Source organism: Panthera pardus, unplaced genomic scaffold, assembly GCF_024362965.1.
Source record: "Panthera pardus isolate Hobbes unplaced genomic scaffold, ASM2436296v1 HiC_scaffold_20, whole genome shotgun sequence".
Classification (NCBI taxonomy): domain Eukaryota; kingdom Metazoa; phylum Chordata; class Mammalia; order Carnivora; family Felidae; genus Panthera; species Panthera pardus.
Window position 1 is genome coordinate 87,057,039 of NW_026526766.1, and position 21,060 is coordinate 87,078,098.

Genomic DNA, 21,060 nt, shown 5'->3' on the forward strand with positions numbered 1-21,060 from the left:
TTTGGCGTCGGGGGCCCGGCGGATGCCTGTGAGCCTCGAAGGGGAGGCCTGGAGTAGGCATCTGGGTCTGCTGATCTAGAGCTGGGGGCGGGTCCGGCTGCTGAAATAGGCTAGGGAGTGGTCAGCGCGCAATGGATCCCCCGCCCCGGGTCACCAAGGCAGGAGCGGGGGTGAAGGCGAGAAAAGAGGGCTGGCTGGTTCTGGGCATGGGGGCTGGGAGACCCTGAAGGTCAGAGCCCTGGGCACGCGGCTGAGAGGACAGAATGGGCCCTGGGTCTTTGTGCCTCGCTCAGGGCTGCTTCAGTGGGGTGGGTGGCGGGTCGAAGAGGGCTGGGGAGGGAACGGGAATCAGACGAGGAGGAGCCACTGCTTCCGCGTCCCCACGAGGCCCCACGAGGGGCTCACGGAAGCACAGAGGTGGGGTCCCCGGTCCAAGCCCACCGGCCTGGAAGGAAGAGCGTGGAGCTGGACGGTCTGGTTGCTGAGCCACACACAACACCTCACTCCCCTCTCGCGGAGTTTTGTCCGAAAGGGAGCAGAGGTGGGGAAAGCGGGGGGCGGGGACTGGACGTCTGGGAAGGCTTTGCGAGAGGAGGATCATCAGGCTGGTTTGCGCTCCGTGTCCCTCACGTGCTGGAAATGGTCCAGGAGAGGGAGGCTGACGGCAGTGAGGGCCTTGAAAAGGTGCCGGGCTGCTCGTCCCTTATCAGAGGGAAGGCAGACCCTCTCCCCGCCTCCCGTGTTGTTCTAGATTCACTTCTGCAAGGAAGTGTGAGCAAGGCCATCCGTGGGGTGGGATGGGCGGGAGACGGGGTGTGTGGGATATAGCTGGACACTGAGCACGTGGGCAGGATCCTCAGTGCAGGGTGGGGAAGCCCACCCAGGACCTGGGTGACGGGACGGGCGCTCAGCGGAAGACGGCTGCACTTCTGTCCCCCCTTGAGGGTCAGCGGGCTTGAAGGGAGCCTGAGTGGGGCCGGCTCGCAGAGCTGGGGGTGGAGGTGTCGCCCGCCCCCCATTCTGGGCCAGAGAAGCCCCAGAGAACAAGTTGAACTCTGCAACTGTGTTCCTGGCTCACAGGGGGCCGAAGCCAGGCCGTGGTCATGGCCGGGGGGGGGGGGGGGTTGTCGCTAGCAGAACCCCTGGCAGGAGCTGCGGTTGCAAGGAGAGCAAAGGTGTGCCCTAGACCTGTACCCAAGTCAGGCGACATGTTCTTGAGTTTAACAAGCAGTAAGCACATGCCGAGTACATGGCATTTGCCGGAATGTGGAGATGAAAAAGGCAAGATTCTTCCCTTTAGGAAACTTCCAGGGGTGCCTGGGTGGCTCAGTCGGTCAAACGTCCAGCTCTCGATTTCTTTGGCTCAGGTCACGATCTCATGGTTCGGGTGCTCGAGCCCCGTGTGGGACTCTGCACCAACAGAGAGGGGACTGCTTGGGATTCTCTCTCTCCCTCTCTCTGCCCCTCCCCTGCTTGCTGTCTCTCAAAATAAATCAATAAACTTAAAAAAAAAAAAAAAAAAAAAAGAACTTCTAAACGGAGGCACCTGGCTGGCTTAGTCAGTGGAGTGTGTGACTCTTGAGCTTGGGGTTGTGAGTTCGAGTCCTATACTGGGTGTAAAGATGACTTTAAAAAGTCTTAAAAAAAAAAAAAAAAGAAAGAAACTTCAACCTAGTGGGGGAAACAGAGGGATCTTGGGCCAGCCGTGGGGAGAAGCTGGAGGAGAGACTCCAAGGGGAGCTCAGGTAAGGCTCCAGGGAGGAGATGGCATTTGAATGGGGCCTTGAATGATGGGCAGAGGACGAAGGGCCTTCCGGTGGGGCCTGCTGTGAGCAGAGGTGTGGCGGTGTGGGTCACAAGAGGCTGGGCTGGAAAAGCAGATGGGGGCTGGTCTGCAGAGGGCTCTGAACCTCTGTAAGAGGCTCCCATAATGCACATCCCCTCGACACAACACAACGGCATGTAATTATCATTAAAATGTATGCTTAACGTCTGTCTGCGCGGATAGTAGATGGGCCCCAGGAAGACAGGGACCCGCTCGATGCTGGATCCCTGAGCCAGTGAGACTGGTGTGCGGGAGGCACCCTGTAAATATGGTATCAGTTGCCAGGAAGGATGCTTAGTTGGTGCCTCTGTGTGTGTGTGTGTGTGTGTGTGTGTGTGTGTGTGTGTGAGAGAGAGAGAGAGACAGAGAGACAGAGAGACAGAGAGACAGAGACAGAGAAGAGACAGAGCCAGACTGGGTTTTAGGAAGAACTGACAGCTATTTGGGTGCTGGGTCAGAAGCTGGTGCCAGTGACGGGGCTGGGGACTCGGCCCAGGTCAGAAATGTGGGAGGCCCTCTGCAGGGCAGAGAGAGGCCCTGGGCTGGGGAGGGGGAGATCCAGGTAAGACCTGGTGGCAAGGGAGAGGGATGAGTTCTCAGTGGCCCAGGGGACCGCCGCGGGGGTGGGTGTGGGTGTGCTCAGCGATGGGAGCTGAGTTTGAGGAGCTCTGTAGGGTAGTCATCTGGACCTGGCTGGTGGCGAGCCTGGCAGGGCTGCTGAGACCCAGGTCCCGGTGGGGTGGGGGAGCCTGGGCTGCAGGGACTTCCAGGAGCCCTTGTTCCCGGGCCCTGCCGGCCGTGCTCCAGCCCCCGAGCCCCCTTCCTTCCGTGCTCTGTGGGTTCCAGCTGCTCTGGCCTCCTTTCTGTCCCTCAGACTCCCTGGACCACCGAACAGTAGGATCTGGAGCTCTTCCCGGAACCCCGTTCCCCGCTGGGAATCTGTGGTCATCCTTCAGAGCTCAGCCGAGGCCGAACTTCCTTTGAGAGCCCTTCCCTGGCCCCTGCATCTCCCATGGCCACCTGCCTGTCCCCGCTCTGAGCACCCAGCCCTCCCTGGCTGTGGGGGCTACATGTATGGCAGTGGCAGCCCCAGATCTTTAGGTGGGGGGACGTTAGAGGCTCAGCCACTTAATTGGAAGGTGGGGTGATAAGGGACTGTTTGCAGACACGGCTTCTCTTTACGTGGGGTTCCTTGATGGGGGCTGAGGCCTACCCCTACACGTGGCACTCACCGTCGCTGTTCCTGGCATGTCCGGCCTGTCTCCTGGCACCCCTAGGAGGGTGCTGCACACTGTGGGGCCTGGGATGCATTTGGAACGGCCGCCACGAGTCCGAGCCTTCCCCGTGGAGGGATGGCGTCGCCGTGGAAATGGGCCACGGCTGCCGGGAGAGTCTGGCGGGGAGAGAGGAGGCTGGGTTGCAGGGAGGCCAGATGGCTGGTATGGGGACCTCAGAACAGTTTTGAGGGCCCTGGGGCCGAGGCAGAAGTGTGGAGAGAGAGAGCGTGGAGGAGAGAGAAAGGAGGGTGTGGTCTGGGTGGTCGAGAAAGAAAGGAGAGAGGGAAGCCTTGGGAAACCTGAAGACAGCTGCAGCTGAGGACCCCGCGACCTCGTGGGGCCAGATGGGGCCGGAGAGGCCCAGGTCGGGGCTGAGCTCGTGTTGGTTCACTCATGTGGCACACGTCGCTGGAGGCTTCTCTGCTCCCAAGCCGTGTGCCGGGCGCTGGGATGCTACAGTGGGCAAGACAGACTGGGCCCTTCCTCCTGGAGCGTATCCTAGCATGACTTGCCCTGATGAGACATTCGAACTGCCCTGTGTGTCCAACAGTTGGGGATTATCAGAAGCAGGACGGAACAGTCATACAGTGAGCCCTCGGCTGATGCGCGTCTCCGTCTGTTCTTCGGGAGAGGCGCCTGTGACCCGTTAGTTGCCAAGCAGGCAAAACAGCTCCAATGACTGTAGGAAAAGTATAACTCCTTTTTGTAAGAAAGCCAACGATCTACATTTTGATCCATCCGTCTCTCTGTCCATCCACACGGACAAAGGGCCGGGAGGCCGTTTCTCCAGGCGCTTACCTTTGGGTGGTGGGGATATGAGGGTTTTCACGCAACCCTTGCTGCCTTTCCTGCTCCCGAAAAACAGTTCTGAAAATGTTAAACGTTAGTGAACCACAAAAGAAAAGAGAAAGTGATTGTGGGTAAGTTTTAACTTTGCCTTTTGATTTTCATTTTTGAATGTTAAGTCTTTCTATAGTGTCCACATGCTATTTTGTAGTAGGAAAAAAAAAAGAAACTGGTAAAGTGTTTCCCTTAAAGAGCACGGAGTCTGGTGCACCTCTGGCAGAGAGGCAGGAGGGAGAGAAGGGAGGAGGGGACCTACTCAGATATGTGGGACAAAGGATGGGAGGTGAGCTTTCAGCGCAGGGTATGGCTCAGAGCACCCCCCCCCCCCCCGCCAGGGTTGAGGTGCGCTTCTCCCGTCCCCAGCCTGGAGTGGGGACTGTGGTGGTGATAAACAAGGGAGGAATGGTTCCATTTTCCCAGTGCCTGCGGCCCTGCTGCAAAGCCCTACTGCTTGAGTCCCTACTCAGCAGAGGAGCGGAGCCCAGAGCCCCAGCTTCATCCACCACCGCCCTCTGAGCAGGGGGTGTGGAGGGCACTGTGCCCAGCACCACAGGGGCCCGAGACAGGACAGCGTCTCTAGGGAACACAGTGGCAGCGAGGTCTCGGGAATCAGGCAGAGCTGTGTGACCTTGGACAGAGGTCTTCACCTCTCTGAGCCTCTCCGGTCTCGCATCTGTGCGTCTCGCATCTCGGAACCTTGGCAGCGAGAAACTGGCGTGAAGTCGGTGCCCCACAAGCAGAAAGAAGTGGGAAGTGCACCCCCCTCACAGGGCGGCCGGCCGTGCCCTTGACTCTGGTCTCAGCGCTCTCCCCTCTATCCACTGTGGCCGCTCCGGGACACCAAGCACCCGCTCCGGCTGGACCTGTGCCGACCTCTAGGTATGGGTGTGAACAAGTCCCTCTTCCCTCCTCATTTGCTTGGGACTATGTTGGGGCTTTTCAGAAGGGACACCGGCAAGGCAGGCGGGAGTGCAGATGCCCCTCCCCCAGATAACCGGAGTCCAGCCTCAGTTGGACCAGGCTGCTCAGACCTCCACTTGGGGGCTTTGGGGTTGGTCTGATCTCTGGGAAGACTCTTCTAGGGTCTCTGCCGGAGATGGGGAGTGGAGTGGTCCAAGTGTGCCTGGGCTCTGGAGTCAGCTCTTCTGTTGCCCTTGTGTGACCTTGAGCCAGTGGCTTAACCTGTCGGAGCCCCAGTTTCCTCAGGTATAAATCGGGGACAAATCAATTTGGTCTTACAGGGGTGACTGCACGATTTTTGAAGGGGAACCAGTCAGTGCAGGGCTCCGCCTACATTAGCTCATTCAGTCTTCACGGGTCACCCATGGTGGGGGTCGCAGTGACGGAGGCATAGAGGGCGAGGGCGTCCTCGGCAAGAGGTACGCACCCCCAGGCTGCCGGGCCCCAGCACGGACATCCTCGCCACTGAGTTCGGTGATGGCGTCGACTCCCCGTGGAGGTTTTAGAAGGACATGGGAGAGCGTTTAGGGAACGACGGGCCTGACGACAGGGTGGGGGAGGCTTGCTGGTGGGTGTCGAGGGCCCCCGGGAAGGCTCTGAGGTGTAGCTGGTGGGGGTGGGGGGCTCGTCCCATTGCCGCCTGCTGACCCCGGGCCCAACCTCCGGCCTGGACCACGCTGGCCTGGTGAGTCCTCCGTGCGCATTCCTTACCCCCCCCCCTCCACCCATGTCCCCACCTGCCACTGCTGCTCCAGGCCCCAGCAGCTGCCTGCACCCTGACCCTTCAGGCTGTCCCCAAGAGGCCTTGGGGCTGGTGGCTCCTGAGCCCAGCCCGTGTGTCTGTGTGAAGTGCTTAAAAGCATGTCTCACTTCAATCCTCACTATGGGCCAACTGTGTCCCCATTTCACAGAGGAGGAAACTGAGACCCTGGTGGGTGAAGACACTGGCTCGCCAGGGAGGTGCTGGTCTCTTTCCTGCTGAAGCTCACACTCCCGTAGCCCCTCCCTGGGCCTTACCTGAAGCTGCCGGGTGGCCCTGGCTGCCTTGCGCTGTCGCCACTCAGGCGGCCCGAGAGCCCTCCCTTTCCCCCCCCCCCCGCATCAGCATCCATCCCTCCAGGACCGGCCCCAGACCCTGGCCCTGTCTGAGAGGCACCCACTTCCGGAGCCCCATTTCTTTCCGGGAGGCAGGGCCAGCCACACAAAGACAAGGAAGAGGCAGGATGGCAAGGACAGTAATGACAGTTCTGGCTCATAGCCATGTGTCAGCCTGCAGGACAGCTTTCCACGCGCCCTCATGGAGTCCCCAGGGTGAGCTGAGAAAGTGGCATCACCCGCATCGTAGGGATGAGGAAGCGGGGGGGAGGGGACGCGCACAAGGTCTCCAGCTCACCCTGTGAGTCAGGATGGACCCTGACTTTGTCTGACGCGGGAGCTACGTTGTCAGCATGATGAGGCACTTCCTGCTGGGCAAGAGAAAGACTTCTCCTCTGTCGTGGAAATTGCCTATGGCCAGCGGGCTCCCGGTTGTCCTCCACTTCCGGGCAGCCCATCTCTGGACAGCAACCGTCAGGCCCCAAATCCATGCATTAGCCTCTCTTCCATTCCCCAAAGTCAACCCGCAAACGGGCCCCGTGGGGTCCCTCCCCAGATTATAACCCACATCTGTCCGCTTCTCCCCTGCCTGCCCTGTGTCATCTCGGCCGCTCCCAGCTCTCACTAGACCAGTGTGGCAGCCTCCTCTCTGGTCTCCTGACTCCACTCTGCCCTCTAAGTCCCATCATATTCTTCAAGTGGGCTTCTCACTGCTGGCCGATCAATCCACCACGGGATCCGACTCCTCTGGTCCTTGTGCTCTGTCCCACTTCCTGTGCTCCAGTCACACTGCTCTCCCCCTGGCCCTCTAAGATGCCAAACTCCGTCCTGCCCCAGGGCATTTGGACCTGCTGTTTCCTCTGCTGGGACTGCTCGGGCTCCAGGGTGAGCAGTGGCTCTGTCTGGTAGCTCAGGGCTCCGCTCAAGTGACGCCACCTCCAAGGGGCCCTCCCTGCTTTCTCTGAGTTGCTGCTGAGGGAGCCTCCACCAGGCCAGCTCTTCTCCGACCTGCCTTCTGTTCTAGTTGCCTGTAGGACACTCATCACGATCTGAATTTACTATTGATTTGTTTACTTGGTTATCATCGCTCTGAGGAGAACGTAAAGCTCGGTTGGAGGGCAGGAAGCAGGTTTATCGTGGTCACCACTGACTCTCCAGGGCCTGGAATAGTGACTGCCCCAGCGTCGGTGGGTGCCCAATACCTATTTGTTGAGTGAATGAATGAATAGAAAAATCCTAGAAAAATCTGGATAACAGGTGCTAGATGGAGCCCTGGGTGCCCGGACAACTCTAATGCAGGAGCTCTGGGACCCCACGGAGGGCCACCCTGGCAGGATGGCTTCCCAGTGTCCTAGGCTCTGGGGTTTTGTGCTTCTGTGGTTCACACGGCACCCTCGAGGCCGATTGTGTGAACTTGGCCTTGAGTAGGCTGGGTTTCAGGGAGATCCCAAAGGGCAGAGAGGCAAAGCGGGAAGGAAAGACACCGAGTGAGAGCTGCCCTGCATTTGGTAATACAGAGATGCCACCCTGCATCGCAGGGCAAGTGTCCATCCTGGCACCGAATCCCCTCCTGGAAACAGACCGCCCACTTGCCTCTCCACATCTGAGCCCCGCCCCCCCCCCCCCCCCCCCCCCCCCCGCCCCCCGGGCCTCCTCTGTTTCATTGATGGAGGCCAGGGTTCATTCACAGCCGCCTTCCCCATGCCTGCCTGATCCACAGGAAGTGGGGCCGTTGAGCCAATGGAAGTTTATTGAGCACCTTCCCTGTGTGAGGCTCTGTTCTCTCCAGATGCAGGAGCCAATGAGTTCAAGGGACTGAGAGCAAGGGCAGTGGGGGGGGGGGGGGGGGAAGTTGGGGGGGCAGCAGGCCAGAGTAAGCCCTTTTTTTTTTTTTTTTTTTAAAGTTTATTTATTTTGAGAGAGGGAGGGAGGGGGAGAGACAGAGTGAGCTGGGGAGGGGCAGAAAGAGAGAGAGAGAGAAAGAATCCCAAGCAGGCTCTGCAGGGACAGTGTGTGCCTGACTTGGGGCTTGAACCCATGAGCCATGAGATCATGACCTGATCCAAGATCAAGAGTCAGATGCTGAACTGACGGAGCCAACCAGGTCCCCCCCAAAATTCAGTTTTTTTAATTTAAAAAATGTTTATTTTTGAGAGAGAGAGAGAGAGAGACAGAGTGCAAGCAGGGGATGAGCAGAGAGAGAGAGGGAGACACAGAATCTGAAGCAGGCTCCAGGCTCTGAGCTGTCAGCACAGAGCCTGATGCGGGGCTTGAACTCACAAACCCTGAGATCGTGACCTGAGCCGAAGTCGGACGCTCAACCGACTGAGCCACCCAGGCACCGTCAAAATTCCGTTTTTTAAGTAATCTCTCCACCCAAAGTGGGGTTCGAACTCACAGTCCCGAGATCGAGTCACACACTCTGCCCACTGAGCCAGCCAGCTGCCCCTGTTCTCTCTTTTAAACTAAGCATAAGGAGTGTGGGGGGGAAGGACAGCGTTGAGGGGAGGAGGGGTTGGTGGCTGGACAATCCCCCCCCCCCCCCATTCCTCTGGGAATGGAATCCTTCTTCCCCATGGAGCACCCCTTGGGAGGCACTGAGGTGGGCTGACCAATCCCCGAGTCTTAGGGATGGACACATGCCCAGACCTGACCAGTCAGAGGGCTCCTGCCTCCTCATCTGCTGTGATTGGTTCAGAAATGAGCATGTGACCCGGGCTGTGCAGGTGAGTGCGATCCGTGGTACTTCCTGTTGGAGCTATTGGGTAGATGCCCCTTGTGCCGGGCTTCTGGGACGGTGTTGTCCTGGGGACGCTAGTGGCAGGGCCAGCTGTGTCCTTGTGGGGCCCAGCCAAATGCGGGGCCCTTTGCCGGAAAAGCGGGAAAAAGTGCCATTGAAAGTACATAGAACGCTTTTACTTCTCCAGGCTCTCTCCCAACTTGTCACGGTGTCTTCTGTTTGCTGCTTAATGTCATTCTAAGTAAAGAAAAATAAAAAATTTAAATGACTAGCATGAATTTTACCATTCATCTCCATATTGTGCAATAGCGGTTTTAAATGCAAAACCAGAGCGTTTCGTTCCTGTGCAGAATCGCCAAAAGTATACAATTTTTTATTTCGTGGCTTGTCCCCGAGGGTGCGTTGAGCTGGCCAGAGAAGACAAACACAAGGCAGTCCCGGGAGAGCTACAGGAGGAGGAAGAAGATCCTTGACCACACAAAGCTGCTTCAGGGAGTGCTATTGGGCTTGGGGATACTGCAGACCCTCCAGGCACCCTGCCACCCCTGCCATGGGTGCCCAAGTGCATGCTGCCAATCCTGGGCAGTGATGGCCGCTGGCACACCCCCGATACCTGACCCCCACCCTCCCTGTGCCTGTACCCAGGGTGGAGGGCATCAGTGGAGGGGGAGGCCTGGGCCACGGTGCCAGGGGGTAGGGGGGAGCTGAGAACCTGTCCCGGGGAGGCAGGGAGGTGGCAGGAGGCAGGACAGCACATGGCTTGAAGCTCCAAGTTCTTGGCACGTGCTCCATTGTCCCATCAGATGTCACTTACAAAACACAGATTCAAAGACGAATGGTTATGGATTTCAAGACAGCAGCTGCAGAGCGTTAAACCCCAAGCATGGGGTCCTTTGAACGTGAGGCCCTGTGTGACCACACTGGTCACAGGCCTGTGAAGCTGGGCCTGGCCGGTGGCCATCTTGCCCACGCCCCAGAGCAAACTGAAGGAGAGGCCAAGGAGAGACAGGATGTCCATCCATTCGGAATGTCTGCAGGCCAGAGATCTAACTGCCTTCCCCACGAGGACCTCTTCTGTTCTCAGCCAGGTCCTTTATCTGTCTCAGAACTCCAGCTCTTTCTCGGGAGAAAGGGAGGCTTTATTCCTCAGCCTTCCCAGCATTCCCCAGGCTGGTTGATGTGGGTGTAGAAGGAGAGCCTCAAGTTCCACCCCGGGTTGTGTGTGTGTGCGTGTGTGTGTGTGTGTGTGTGTGTGTGTGTGTGTGGTGTCCTGGAGGGTGACTGGAGGTGGGGGAATAAACCTGGGAAGGGTGCGTGGGAATGTTCAAGAAACTTCAGGAAATGACTGGGGTGGGGGCAAGAGGGGGAGGGGTTAGAGATGGAGGGGACTGGGGGTGGGAAGGGCCTGGCTAGGGGAAGGCAGGCCATCTCTCACCAACTATTTTCCCTTTAAACCACTCCTTAGGGGGCGCCTGGGTGGCTCAGGGGGTTAAGCCTCAGATTATTGATTTCAGCTCAGGTCATGATCTCACAGGTTGTGGGATCGAGCCCCGCATTGGGCTCTTCGCGGACAGAATGGAGCCTGCTTGGAATTTTCTGTCTCTCTCTCTCTCTGCCCCTCCCCAACTTGTGCTCTCTGTCTCTCTCTCTCTCTCAAAATAAATAAATAAACATTAAAAAAAATTAAAAATAAGGGCGCCTGGGTGGCTTAGTCGGTTAAGTATCTGACTTCGGCTCGGGTCACGATCTCAAGGTCTGTGAGTTCGAAGCCTGAATCGGGCTCTGTGCTGAGAGCTCAGAGCCTGCATCCTACTTCAGATGCTGTGTCTCCTTCTCTCTGCCCCTCCTCCGCTCATGTTCTGTCTCTCCGTCTCTCTCCCTCAAAAATAAACATTAAAAAATTTTTTTTGAAAAAAAAAAAAAAAAAAATGAATGGGACGGATAGCCCATCCACTCATCCATCCATCCATTCATTCAATCACCAAGCCTACATCCTGAATGAAATTGTTAAACACACCTTGGGTAAATGTTGACAGACCTTGAAGATATTGAGGCACCTTCTTGGAGACTAGCATATTTGAAAACATGACTGCCGATCATGGAAAGACACACGCACACAAAATCCAACAAAGTTTAAAGTGTATGGGGCACTCTCTCTGCGCCCCTTCCCTGGCCTCAGAGTTAAAAAGATCTCAGTGTGGGTCTCTCTTGAAAAAGAAACATCATCGGAATTCTTTGATCGTCAATTTTGTTCGGAGTCAGTAGAGTCAGTAGAAAGCCTGTCCTGCATCTTGCAGTGAAAGCTTAGTATCTGCGCAGAGCTGAGTTGTGACAGTATCAAAACTCTTGCTTATCGGGGACCTACTGTATACCAGGTGAGGTGTTCTAGAAGGCTCACTGCACAGGTGAGTTCTCGTACACATCCTCATTTTGTGGACAGGGGACTGGAGACTTGGAGAGGGGAAGTGAAGAGCCTGTTGTTCCCTAGAAAGTGACAGAACCCAGTTTGCACTCCGGCCCGTGTGGCTCTGGAGGCTGAACTGGAACCACAAGGCTGGGCTCCGGACGGGCGTCCCCAGTGGGGGTGGCCTCGGGAAGCCCTCGGTTGCCAGGCCTTAGGTGTGCTGGCCCACCTTTGCTCATCTGGTATTATAACTTCCAGGGAGGGGATGTCCCACAAGGAACACTCATGCGGCCCTGGGACAACCCTGCCACCGTCCCTCTTTGCTGAGGGTCCTTGGATGCCTGCCTCTATGGGGCTCCATCCATTAGGAGGAGGGACAGAGCTCCAACTGGCCTGGAGCCGCAGCCTGCCCAGCGTGACCAGGGAAACTGGTCCGGACCAGGGAAGCTGACCCGGACTGTGGTTGTACTGGTTTATCTCCTCCCTCTGCCCCTCCCCCCACTGACCTGGGGAAAGGAAGGAAGTTCCTACGCCAGTAATCATACCATTTCTCGGGCGCTTGCTCTGTGCCAGACCCGGCTCCAAGTTCCTTCGTGGGTCATAACCGCATCCTCCCGTCCCTGCCTTCTTTTCTGGTCCCATTTCTTGCCACTGACCCCCTTGCCCTCTGCCTCGGCCACGCGAGCTGTCTTCCTGGGCCTCCCACACACCGAAGTCGCTCCTGTGTATCTTTGTGCTGCTGCTGCCTCCTGGACTGCTCTTCCGCTGTCGTTTGTCCGGCTGCTGTGGTAGAGACTTCTAGTGCCCCACCACCTGTGCCTTGCCTTTCCTTCCAAGGCCCCCAAGAGCACTGCCCTTGCCGGGCCCCTGGCGGTTAGGCAAGTTCCTGCGACTAATCCTGGCCAATTGGCTGTGAGTATAGGTGAGGGAGATCACTTCCTTTTTTTTTTTTTTTTTTTTTTAAATGTTTTTTATTTATTTTTGAAAGAGAGAGGGAAAGAGTGCAAGCGGGGGCGGGGCGGAGAGAGAGGGAGACAGGGGATCCGAAGCGGGCTCTGCACGGAGCCCGACGCGGGGCTTGAACCCACGAACCGGGAGATCACGACCTGAGCCGAAGTGGGTCCCTCAGCGGACTGAGCCACCCAGGCGCCCCGACGGGAATCGCTTCCTGACCGAGGTGATGAAGGGCCCTTGCGGGACTCTGTACTCCTGAATCACTGAGTCACCTCGTGGAGGACAGCAGCCTTCGGAGAATCGTCAGTTTAGCGGGATTTTGCACGGTCAGGAAATCCATCTTCGTTGTGTGAGATCTCCGAGATTTGGGGGTTGATTTGTTACCGCCGCAGAGCCTCTCCGATACTGACTAATCCAGCTGACCCATCTGGGTCTCAGCGCAGCTGACCCATCTGGGTCGGAAGCGGTGCCACGCCCCCTTCTCCCTAGTCCCGTCTGGCCCTGTTTTATTTTTCTGTAACATGTAACTTAATGTTTATTGGTTCCCTTGCTTGTTGTCTGTCTCCCCTACTGGAATGTAAGCTCCATGAGGACAGGACCCTTGTCTGTCTTGTTCTCGGCTGTGTCTTTGCTGCCTGGCACCTAGAGGTACTCGATAAATATTTGAATGACTGAATGCATGGATTTTTTTTTTTTTAATTTTTTTTTTTTCAACTTTTTAAAATTTATTTTTGGGGCAGAGAGAGACAGAGCATGAACGGGGGAGGGGCAGAGAGAGAGGGAGACACAGAATCGGAAACAGGCTCCAGGCTCCGAGCCATCAGCCCAGAGCCTGACGCGGGGCTCGAACTCACGGACCGCGAGATCGTGACCTGAGCTGAAGTTGGCCGCTCAACCGACTGCGCCACCCAGGCGCCCCGTGGATTTTTTGAATGAATGAGTGAAACAGGCAGATGACCGTGCTTATAGGTGGCTGTGGGGTTTTTTTTTTTTTTAATTTTTTTAATGTCTTATTTACTTTTGAGAGAAAGAGAGACACAGAGTACGAGCAGGGGAGCGGCAGAGAGAGAGGGAGACACAGGATGGGAAGCAGGCTCCAGGCTCTGAGCTGTCAGCACAGAGCCCGACGCGGGGCTCGAACTCGGGAACCGCGACATCATGACCTACCTGAGCCGAAGTCGGACACTTAACCGACTAAGTTAAGTTGCCTCAACCCAGGCGCCCCTACTCCCCTCCTTGTTAACTCTATCCCTACAGGTGAGGGAATGTGGGCTTGCTAGGAGAGCGACTCAGCCCAGGTCTCAAGGTAAGCCTGTGGCCAACCCAGAGCCTGCCCCTCGGTCTCCAGACTCCTGGTCCAGTGCTCTTTGGCCTAAGTTGCTGCAAACGTTCCTCAAGCACATTTGCCTCTTACAACCCTCCTCTCCAGGTAATCTAGCAACTCTGAGCGAATCATTCGGTGATGATTGATGGGTAGGACGGGGTGGAGCTGGGCCAGGGGTCAGAGGTGAGAATTAACAAGGCTCCCTCCAGAAGGCCTCTTCAACGACATCCTCGAGATGAGCTGTCGTTTTTTTGTCTCAGGCTTCTTTTAACAAAGACAGAGCGCAGGAGGGCGAATTCTGGTGAATCAAGGCTTTTTGGTGCGTGTTCTGTTTGTCAGGGGGGAGCCTGGCCCAGACAGGCTGAATACAGCGGCTCCCCCCGTGCCCTGCTCCGTAGCATGCCGTCCGTACATCGATTACGGCACCTGTCACGTCACATTTTTCTCCGACACATGTAGTGTTAGTTTTTTCTTCTAAATATATGAAAGTGATACGTGCTCATTGCAGAAAATCTGGAAAATCTAGAAACGTATGAAGGATCAAAGCTTGTCTGTAAAGTCCGCACCTAGTAATAATCACTTAAGTATTTTAGAGCTTCTAGTCAGCCTTTTTTTCCACCTGCCTGTGAGAAAAGATCATGTTACCTGTACCCCGCCCCCCGACGACGATGTCCCCAGACCCCACCAGCTGCGTGTCTGTGTCTGAAGGCGGGCACGATAACCTCAGCATGGCCCTCCCCCCTCCATCCCTACTGGCCAGACCCCTTCATCACCCCAGCTCCCCCTCAAAGCCTTTGCAGTGGTATCTGGGAGTGCCTGGAAGGGCCACACAGGAGTTCCAGCCGAGTTCTTCCAGTTCGGCCTCCTTGCGGCTGGCTGTTCGCTGCCCTCAGCCCCACAACGGTGGCCCATGTCACTATCCCTGCCGCGGAGCCTGCTGGGAGAACCCTGCCCCCCCTGCCCTGGGGGCTGCAGCCTCCCTTCCCCTGGGGGTTCCCCGAGTGGAAACCTGGGAGGCACCAGATGGCCCTGGAGCCTCCTTATCCTGGCTGGCAGCTAGGAGCAAGGAGAATGTTCCTTCCTCAGGGCTGTGTTGGCTGCACTTGGTCACCAAGCCCCGAAGCAGCCATGCCTGTGTCCTGGGTCTCCCCAAGTCCCCACAGCTAAAAGCTTCCTTTAGCTTGGCTTGTAGCCCCTCTCTCTGGACACCTCTGGTCTGTCACCGGGTACCACCCTCCTTGAGAAGAGCGCCCCTTCTCTGCCCAGGAGCTTCCCGTGGGGGCTACCAACCACCCTCCTACCCTGGCCCCAGGTTGGGGACAGAACACAGGCTTGGGATACAACAGTAAGAGGACAGTCTCGGTCGGGCGGCAAAGCTGGGAGATGGGAAACCACCAGCTGCCGTCTATAGCTGTAGTGAGAAGTGGGTCTGTAGTCGGGGAGCGGGAATCTCAAGTGCAGAGAAGAAAGTCACAGGACACACACACACCCACCCACCCACCCACCCACACACGCATGCATACTCCATAAAAGCACTCAGATCTCAGCACCCTGCACAGTGGCTCTCTTGGGAACCCTGGGCATCCCCAGCCCCTGGCTTCTCTGGAGGGCAGCCTGGAGCTCCCTGAGGATCTGGACTGTCATCCCAGCAGCTCTATGTTGCTGGGAGCGCCGCTTGGAGGCTGGCTCAACCCTACACCATGTATCAAGGGCAGCAGGATCTGCGGTGCTCTAGGAGCTGGGGGAAGTGTGTGTGTGTTTGCATGTGGTGGTGGTGGGGGGGACCTAGGGGAATGAGCGAGAGGTTTGCTGGAGTTCTGGCTTCCAGAGCTGCTGTGCTCTGGAAGCCCCCCACCCCATCACTCCCTGGGTCTCCCTGCCTCCCCAAGCAGCACCCCGACTCCTGCCTGGGGGCTGTTGTGGGGTCTGGCTTGGCCTTTTTTTTACTGGAGAAAGAGGGGCTTGTCTGTGGATCTGGGTCTGTGGACTTCTGGATGGACCGCCTGCCTGCCCCCTTCCCCCTTCCCGGGGACTGTCATAACCGGGCATCCTCCACAGCCCCCCAGCCTTTCAGTCTGTGCTACGCACGGGAATATTAGTCTCTCAGGATGTTCTGGGTGGGCATGCTGCGTGCTGTGCAGTACCCTGGGGGTTTGAGTGAAGATGCTGCTTAGAGCGTCTTGTGTTGGGGACAGTGTGGCCGGGTGTGGTTCCCTCCCCCCCCCTCCCCGCACCCCCGTGTGTTGGGCAGCATAGTAGCAAGTGCAAATGTTTTGTAAGGAATATCTTAGCCGGTAGATCGCCGGTGGGTTGTGTTTTGGGTCACTGCCTATTATGCTCGGGGCATTAACCCTTTGCGTGGATGCCTGAGTCCTGAAAAAATAAGGGGGGGGGGAAGGGTACCTCCCTTCTGGGGGCTCTCAGAGCCCTCCATTCGCCTCCCTCCACCAGTTAGAACCCCATGTGCTTGAGGCTCCTGGCACTGCTGAAGCTCAGAAAACCTGGCAAAAAGGGAGGGGAACGCTGGTCCCGGGATCCTGTTGGGTCCACGGCTCTTGTTTGGCAGCTTACCAGCCGCACTCCTCTGCCGTAGGCCTCCGGGCGACGGATGGGGCGTGGGGGGCGGGGGGCAGGATCCCAAGCCCCTTGGCCGGTCCCTTCCCGTGCCCAGGTCCGCGCTCCCAACAAAGGCGACTGGACCACGTGCCCCCTCCTCGACGCGGGCCCGGAGTGGCGACGCCCGCGGCCCGGGGCTCCCGTTCCAGCCGGGGCTGCCTCCGGCCCGGGCGCTGAGCCCCAGGTGGGCGCGGAGTAGCCCCCCGCCCCCCGGCGGCCCCGCCGCTGGCGGCTGTGCCTCGCCCACTCCCAGCCGCAGCCGCTGCAGCGCCCGGGAAGTGGCGCTAGGGGGAGCTCTGGCAACTGGCTTGGTGGATTGAAGCAAAACCGTGCATCAAACAGCTTTCCTGCTACTTCCCTGTGCAGCAGGGAGAAAATGGGGAGCGGGGAGACGCACTGTTCCCCCTCCCCAGCAGCTCCAGACTCTTCCCGTGGGAGGCCGAGAAAACAGCCCTGGGTGGGTGGGTGGGTGGGGGGGGCTGGGGTGGAGGTGCCGTTCCTCCCCGCAACTCACGCCTCCGTGGTCTCTCTCTTCCCCCACCCCCATCGCAGACCTTCGCGGCCCCCCGCGCTCTGGAGTGTCCCCGAGAACTTCGCCTCGCGCGACACGGGGACCCGAAGCCGAGAGGGCCCCTGGGACTGCCGTGCGTCCTCCTCTCAGAGGCTGGGGTGGGGCCTCTCGGCGGCAGCCCCTCCAGTCGCTGCTGGAGGCGTGAAGCAGGGGGCGGGGGGGGGGGTGGGGGGGGGCGCCAGTCGTCCGGAGGGGTGGCTTGCGCAGGAAAGGGGAGCGCAGGGGTGAGAGAGCGAGCGCGAGAGCACTGGGGAGAGCAGCCAGAGCCAGAGGGACACCGAGAGACACTGTCAAACAAACAGCAAGCTGCCACTTGGCTTTTTTTCTTTTTCTCAGTCTTTCTTTCCTATCCCCTATTTGTAAAGCTGGAACCACCCCCGCGCGCCCCCGGGCCGGAGCCGCGGCTCCAGATGTGAATTTGGTTCCAGTGGGGAGAACGCGAGCTTCCTCGGGGCCTTGGCACATTCTCCCACTCTGAGGTCATTCCGTAGGTGGTCAGAGGGGAGAGCGCGCCTGGAGCCTTCCTGCCTCCATCCACTGGGGAGGGAAGAGAGGCGGGGGGGAGGGAGGCGGGAGGGAGAGGGGAGGGGCGCGAGGAGGGAGGGAGACGCCGCCAGCACACCACCAAGTGGCACCGAGCAGTGATAACAAACTCAACTTAAAAAAAAAAAAAAAAAAAAAAAAGGAAAAGGAAAAAACTTCCCCAAGTTGCAGCCCGAGACGTGCGGACGAGCGGGCGGAGGCGCGGGGCGGGGAGTGTGGGTGGCCCAGAAAGCCCCCCCCAGGGTCCCTAGGCTGCTTTCCCCGGCCGCAGAGGGCTTAGACTTGAGGCCGACCAGGCCCTGCGCTCCAGGCCGGGCAGGAAATGTGTTGAAGGCAGGCTCCGCTTCCTGCTGGAGACCCCGGGGGGCGGCCGTTCCCGTGGGGGGGGGGGGGGGCAGGGCCCTTTGGGGAAGGCGGCCGGGGAGGCGCGCAGCCCTAACATCCCCAGCAACCCACATCCCGCACTTCCAATCCCTCTCCCACCCCCGGCCCTGCGGATGTGGGCAGATCCCGCCCGCCCAGGCCCCGGAGAGCTGGGATTTGCATGGGGGTAGGGGTCTCTCCCTACCTCCCTCCGTCCTCCCCTCCACCTCCAGGCCGATCTGAAAACAAGACACCACCATCCTCTATAATCGGCTTTTTATTAAGATTATAAATTTAAACAAATCATCTGAACAGTTTTACCCGGTGATATACAATTCAGTATGCACAAAAATACAGAAGAATGAGGGAGAAGGGCCAAGAAAGGAAGGGTTGGCAACTTGTTTTGGGGTCCACATGGAGCTGATGGCAGAGAACCAGAGGGGCTGCAGATGAACCCCACCTTTTTACAACAAAAGGCTTTAAATTAAACAAAATCTATCGAGCTGAAGACACAGGACAGGGTTCTCACAGCCTCGAACAATGCTGGTTTCATGAAATGCAACCGAAGCCTGAACTAGGACAGTGCAACTTAGAAGCACACACACAAACACCACATCTGACCGGGAACTTAGTGAAAAGTCTCCAACGCAGTCGGCGGTCCCGGCCCCTCCCTCCCTCGGGGCCGCCGGGGATCCAGGTGAAGGAATCGACTTCCTTTTTTGTTTAGTGAGGACCGCAGTGCTGGGCATGATGGGAAATGTAGTCCGCCGTGCCCGCCCCCCACCCCTTCCCCAAACGGTGTCCGGGAGTGTCGGGGTGCCGGGCGCCACCCCCCGAGTCCGGGAGACGGGTGGAGGAGGGGAAGAGAACGGAGCCAGAGGGGCGGGGAGAGTAGGGGTTCAAGACACCCGCCCCGGGAAAGAAAAAAAAAAAAAAAAAAGTTGAAGTGTTTTCATTTCTGCCTTCTCATTTTGAGAACTTTGGAGGCCGCCCCCGGAGAGGAAATGTGACCCAAACGTCCCTTTCGGAGATAGAGAGTTTGCCTTTGTTTTTGCTCAGGATTTCACAAGACCCATTCCTCACCCCATGGAGGGACTCGGGAGAACCGAGCGCCGGGCTTCCCGGGTCTGACAACTGATTGGAATCGGCGTCCCGGGCCCCGCGCCCTCCTGCGCTGCGCCCCCGGCGCGCCCTGGCGGCCCGGGCGCCCTGCCTCGCCCCCGGCTGCCCGGCACCTCCTCCGGGCAGCAGCCCTCCCTCACGTGGCTGGCTCCTCGCTAAACACCACTGCAATCACTACAATAAAAAGAAAAAAAAAGAGTAGGAGAAACACAAAGCATACTTAAATAGGCGCTTTTTCTCTCTGCAAAAATAAAGTCCAAGATCATAGATTTCTTTTCTTTCTTTTTTTTTTTTTTTTTTATTTTACAATTTATAAAACATCAGCCGCCTCCCCCTGCTCGCCCTCAGCTCAGCCCCGGGTGGCCAGGCGCCCGTTCGCTCCCTCCTCTCGCCCCTTGGCCGAGTCTTTGTCTGGCCCCAGCCCCGCGGGGCCCCGGGTCCCCGTGCCCTCGGGGGTCCCTAGAAGGCGACAATGGCTCGAGTCCAGGCGCCGAGGCTGGCGAGCGCCTGCTTGGCGCACAGCTGCCCGTTGAGCGGCGGCGGCTGCTCCGAGGAGTCCGGCTGTCGGCTCACCAGCCCCGAGAAGCCCGAGCCAAAGATGGAGATCAAGTTTGAGATGTTGGACGCGTCCGGGGACGAGTCCGGGCAGAAGTCCTCGAAGCGGGCGCGCTTGCAGGGGGCGAACGGGGCGCCCCCGGGGGGCTCGGCTCCCAGGTCGCCAGCGTCCTCCTCGTCGTCTTCGTCCTCCTCCTGGCCAGGGTAATACTTGCGCTTGCAGCCGGCGGCGGACGCCAGGCCGGGTCCTGGGGCGCCCTGGCCACAGCAGGGGCAGTGGGCGGAGGCGCAGCAGTCCTGGTGCAAGTAGCCGTTCTCCACCGTGGTCACCACGTGAGTGTCCAGGTCCAGCACGGTGGTCTGGCTGCTGCAGTGCACGCCGAAGTCCGAGGGGGCCGGGTACGCGCCCCGGTAGAAGCCGGGGGAGGAGGCGGGGGCCGGGGAGGCGGGCGGGGAGGCGCCAGCAGCGGCCTGAGGGGCGGCCGCTGGGGGCGCGGAGGGCGCGGAGCAGGCGGCCGAGGCGCGAGGGTCCCGCGGGCAGAGCGCGGCGGGCGCGGGCGGCGGCAGCGGCGCAGGACCCGGCTGCAGCGGCTCCAAGGGCTGCCCGCGGTGGGGCGCGCCGTGCGGCGGCTGGAGCGCGGCGCACCCGGGCAGCTCCGAGAGCGCCCCCGCGCCGCCCGCGGGCGCCCCGGCCGCCGCCGCCGCCGCCGCCGCGCAGCCCCTGGGCGCCGGGTGCTGGTGCTGGTGCAGCTGCTGCTGGAGGTGCAGCTGGTGGAGCTGGTGGAGCTGGTGCAGCTGGTGCCGGGCGGCCGGCTCGCGCGCCTCCGCGTCCCCGCCGCCGCCAAGTTGGAGCGGGCCGAAGTCGGCCGCGCTGGCCGGCATGCCGGGCGCCGCGTACGCGAGGTGCTGGTGCTGGTGGTGGGGCGGCTGCTGCTGTTGCTGCTGCTGTTGCTGCTGCTGCTGCTGCTGGCGCCGGTAGAGCTCGGCGTAGCGCTCGCTCAGGTAGAGCTGGCGCGCGTTGCGGAGCACGTAGGACACCAGGAGGTTCTTGTGCAGCTTGATGCCGCCGCGCTGGGTCCGGGAGCTGTGGATCTTGCGCAGGGAGATGCTGATCAGGCTCTGGGCGTCCAGGGCGCACTCCATGCTCCCGCGGAGACGGTGGCGGCGGAGCAGCCGCGGCCGCTGCTGCTGTTAAGGCTGCTGCTGTCTCGGCCTCCAGCCGGCCGCCGGGGCGCGCCGGGTAGGGGAAACGGAGCCCGGGTCAGCGGGTCGGCTGCGCTCCGAGAGGAGCCGCCACCATGCGCTGCGCGCCACCCGCAGGCTCGTGCTCCCCGCTCGGCGCCAAAGCAATGAGCCTCGGCCGGCCCCGGCCCCAGCTATTTAGCCGGGCGTTAGGGCCCCGCCCCACACCTGACGAGCCAATAGGAGTAGCCAGAGCCTCCCGAGTGACAGGCGCTGCCCGCCCCGGGGCCACTCGGCCGGCCAATCAGACCAAGGCGGTTCCTTTGTGCTATTCAAATACCGAACGGACCCCGGGCCTCCAACGCCGCCGCTGCCTCGAATGTTCTCCTGGGGCTGCCGAGCCGCGTGGGACTCGGAGCCGCTGGGGCCGCTGTGTGCACTATGGGTCGCCTCGTAGCCGCCACGCTGGAGCCCGCGGCCGCCCTCGGCCTGGCTCCTGGGAGCCGGGGGTCGGCTCACCTGAGTGCTGCGACGACGGCTCCTCCCCCTTCCGCATGGCTGGGCCTCACCTGCGGCAGGTGCGCGCAAGTCCCCACTCCCGGCCACGCGGCACCTCCTTTCTCACCTGCCGACCCCGGGTGACCCGCGGGATCCGGGCCTTCGCAGGAGACCAGTGGGGCCGC

General features: G+C 59.5%; 1 protein-coding gene across 1 annotated transcript; it reads right to left on the reverse strand.

Annotated features, from left to right (window-relative positions):
• Positions 1 to 17,777: 17,777 nt before the first annotated feature.
• On the reverse strand, positions 17,778 to 20,530 carry IER5L (immediate early response 5 like). The gene has a single exon (XM_053908400.1). It carries the CDS (start codon positions 20,336 to 20,338, stop codon positions 19,100 to 19,102), a length of 1,239 nt encoding a protein of 412 aa, XP_053764375.1. The 5' UTR covers positions 20,339 to 20,530; the 3' UTR covers positions 17,778 to 19,099.
• Positions 20,531 to 21,060: the final 530 nt, after the last annotated feature.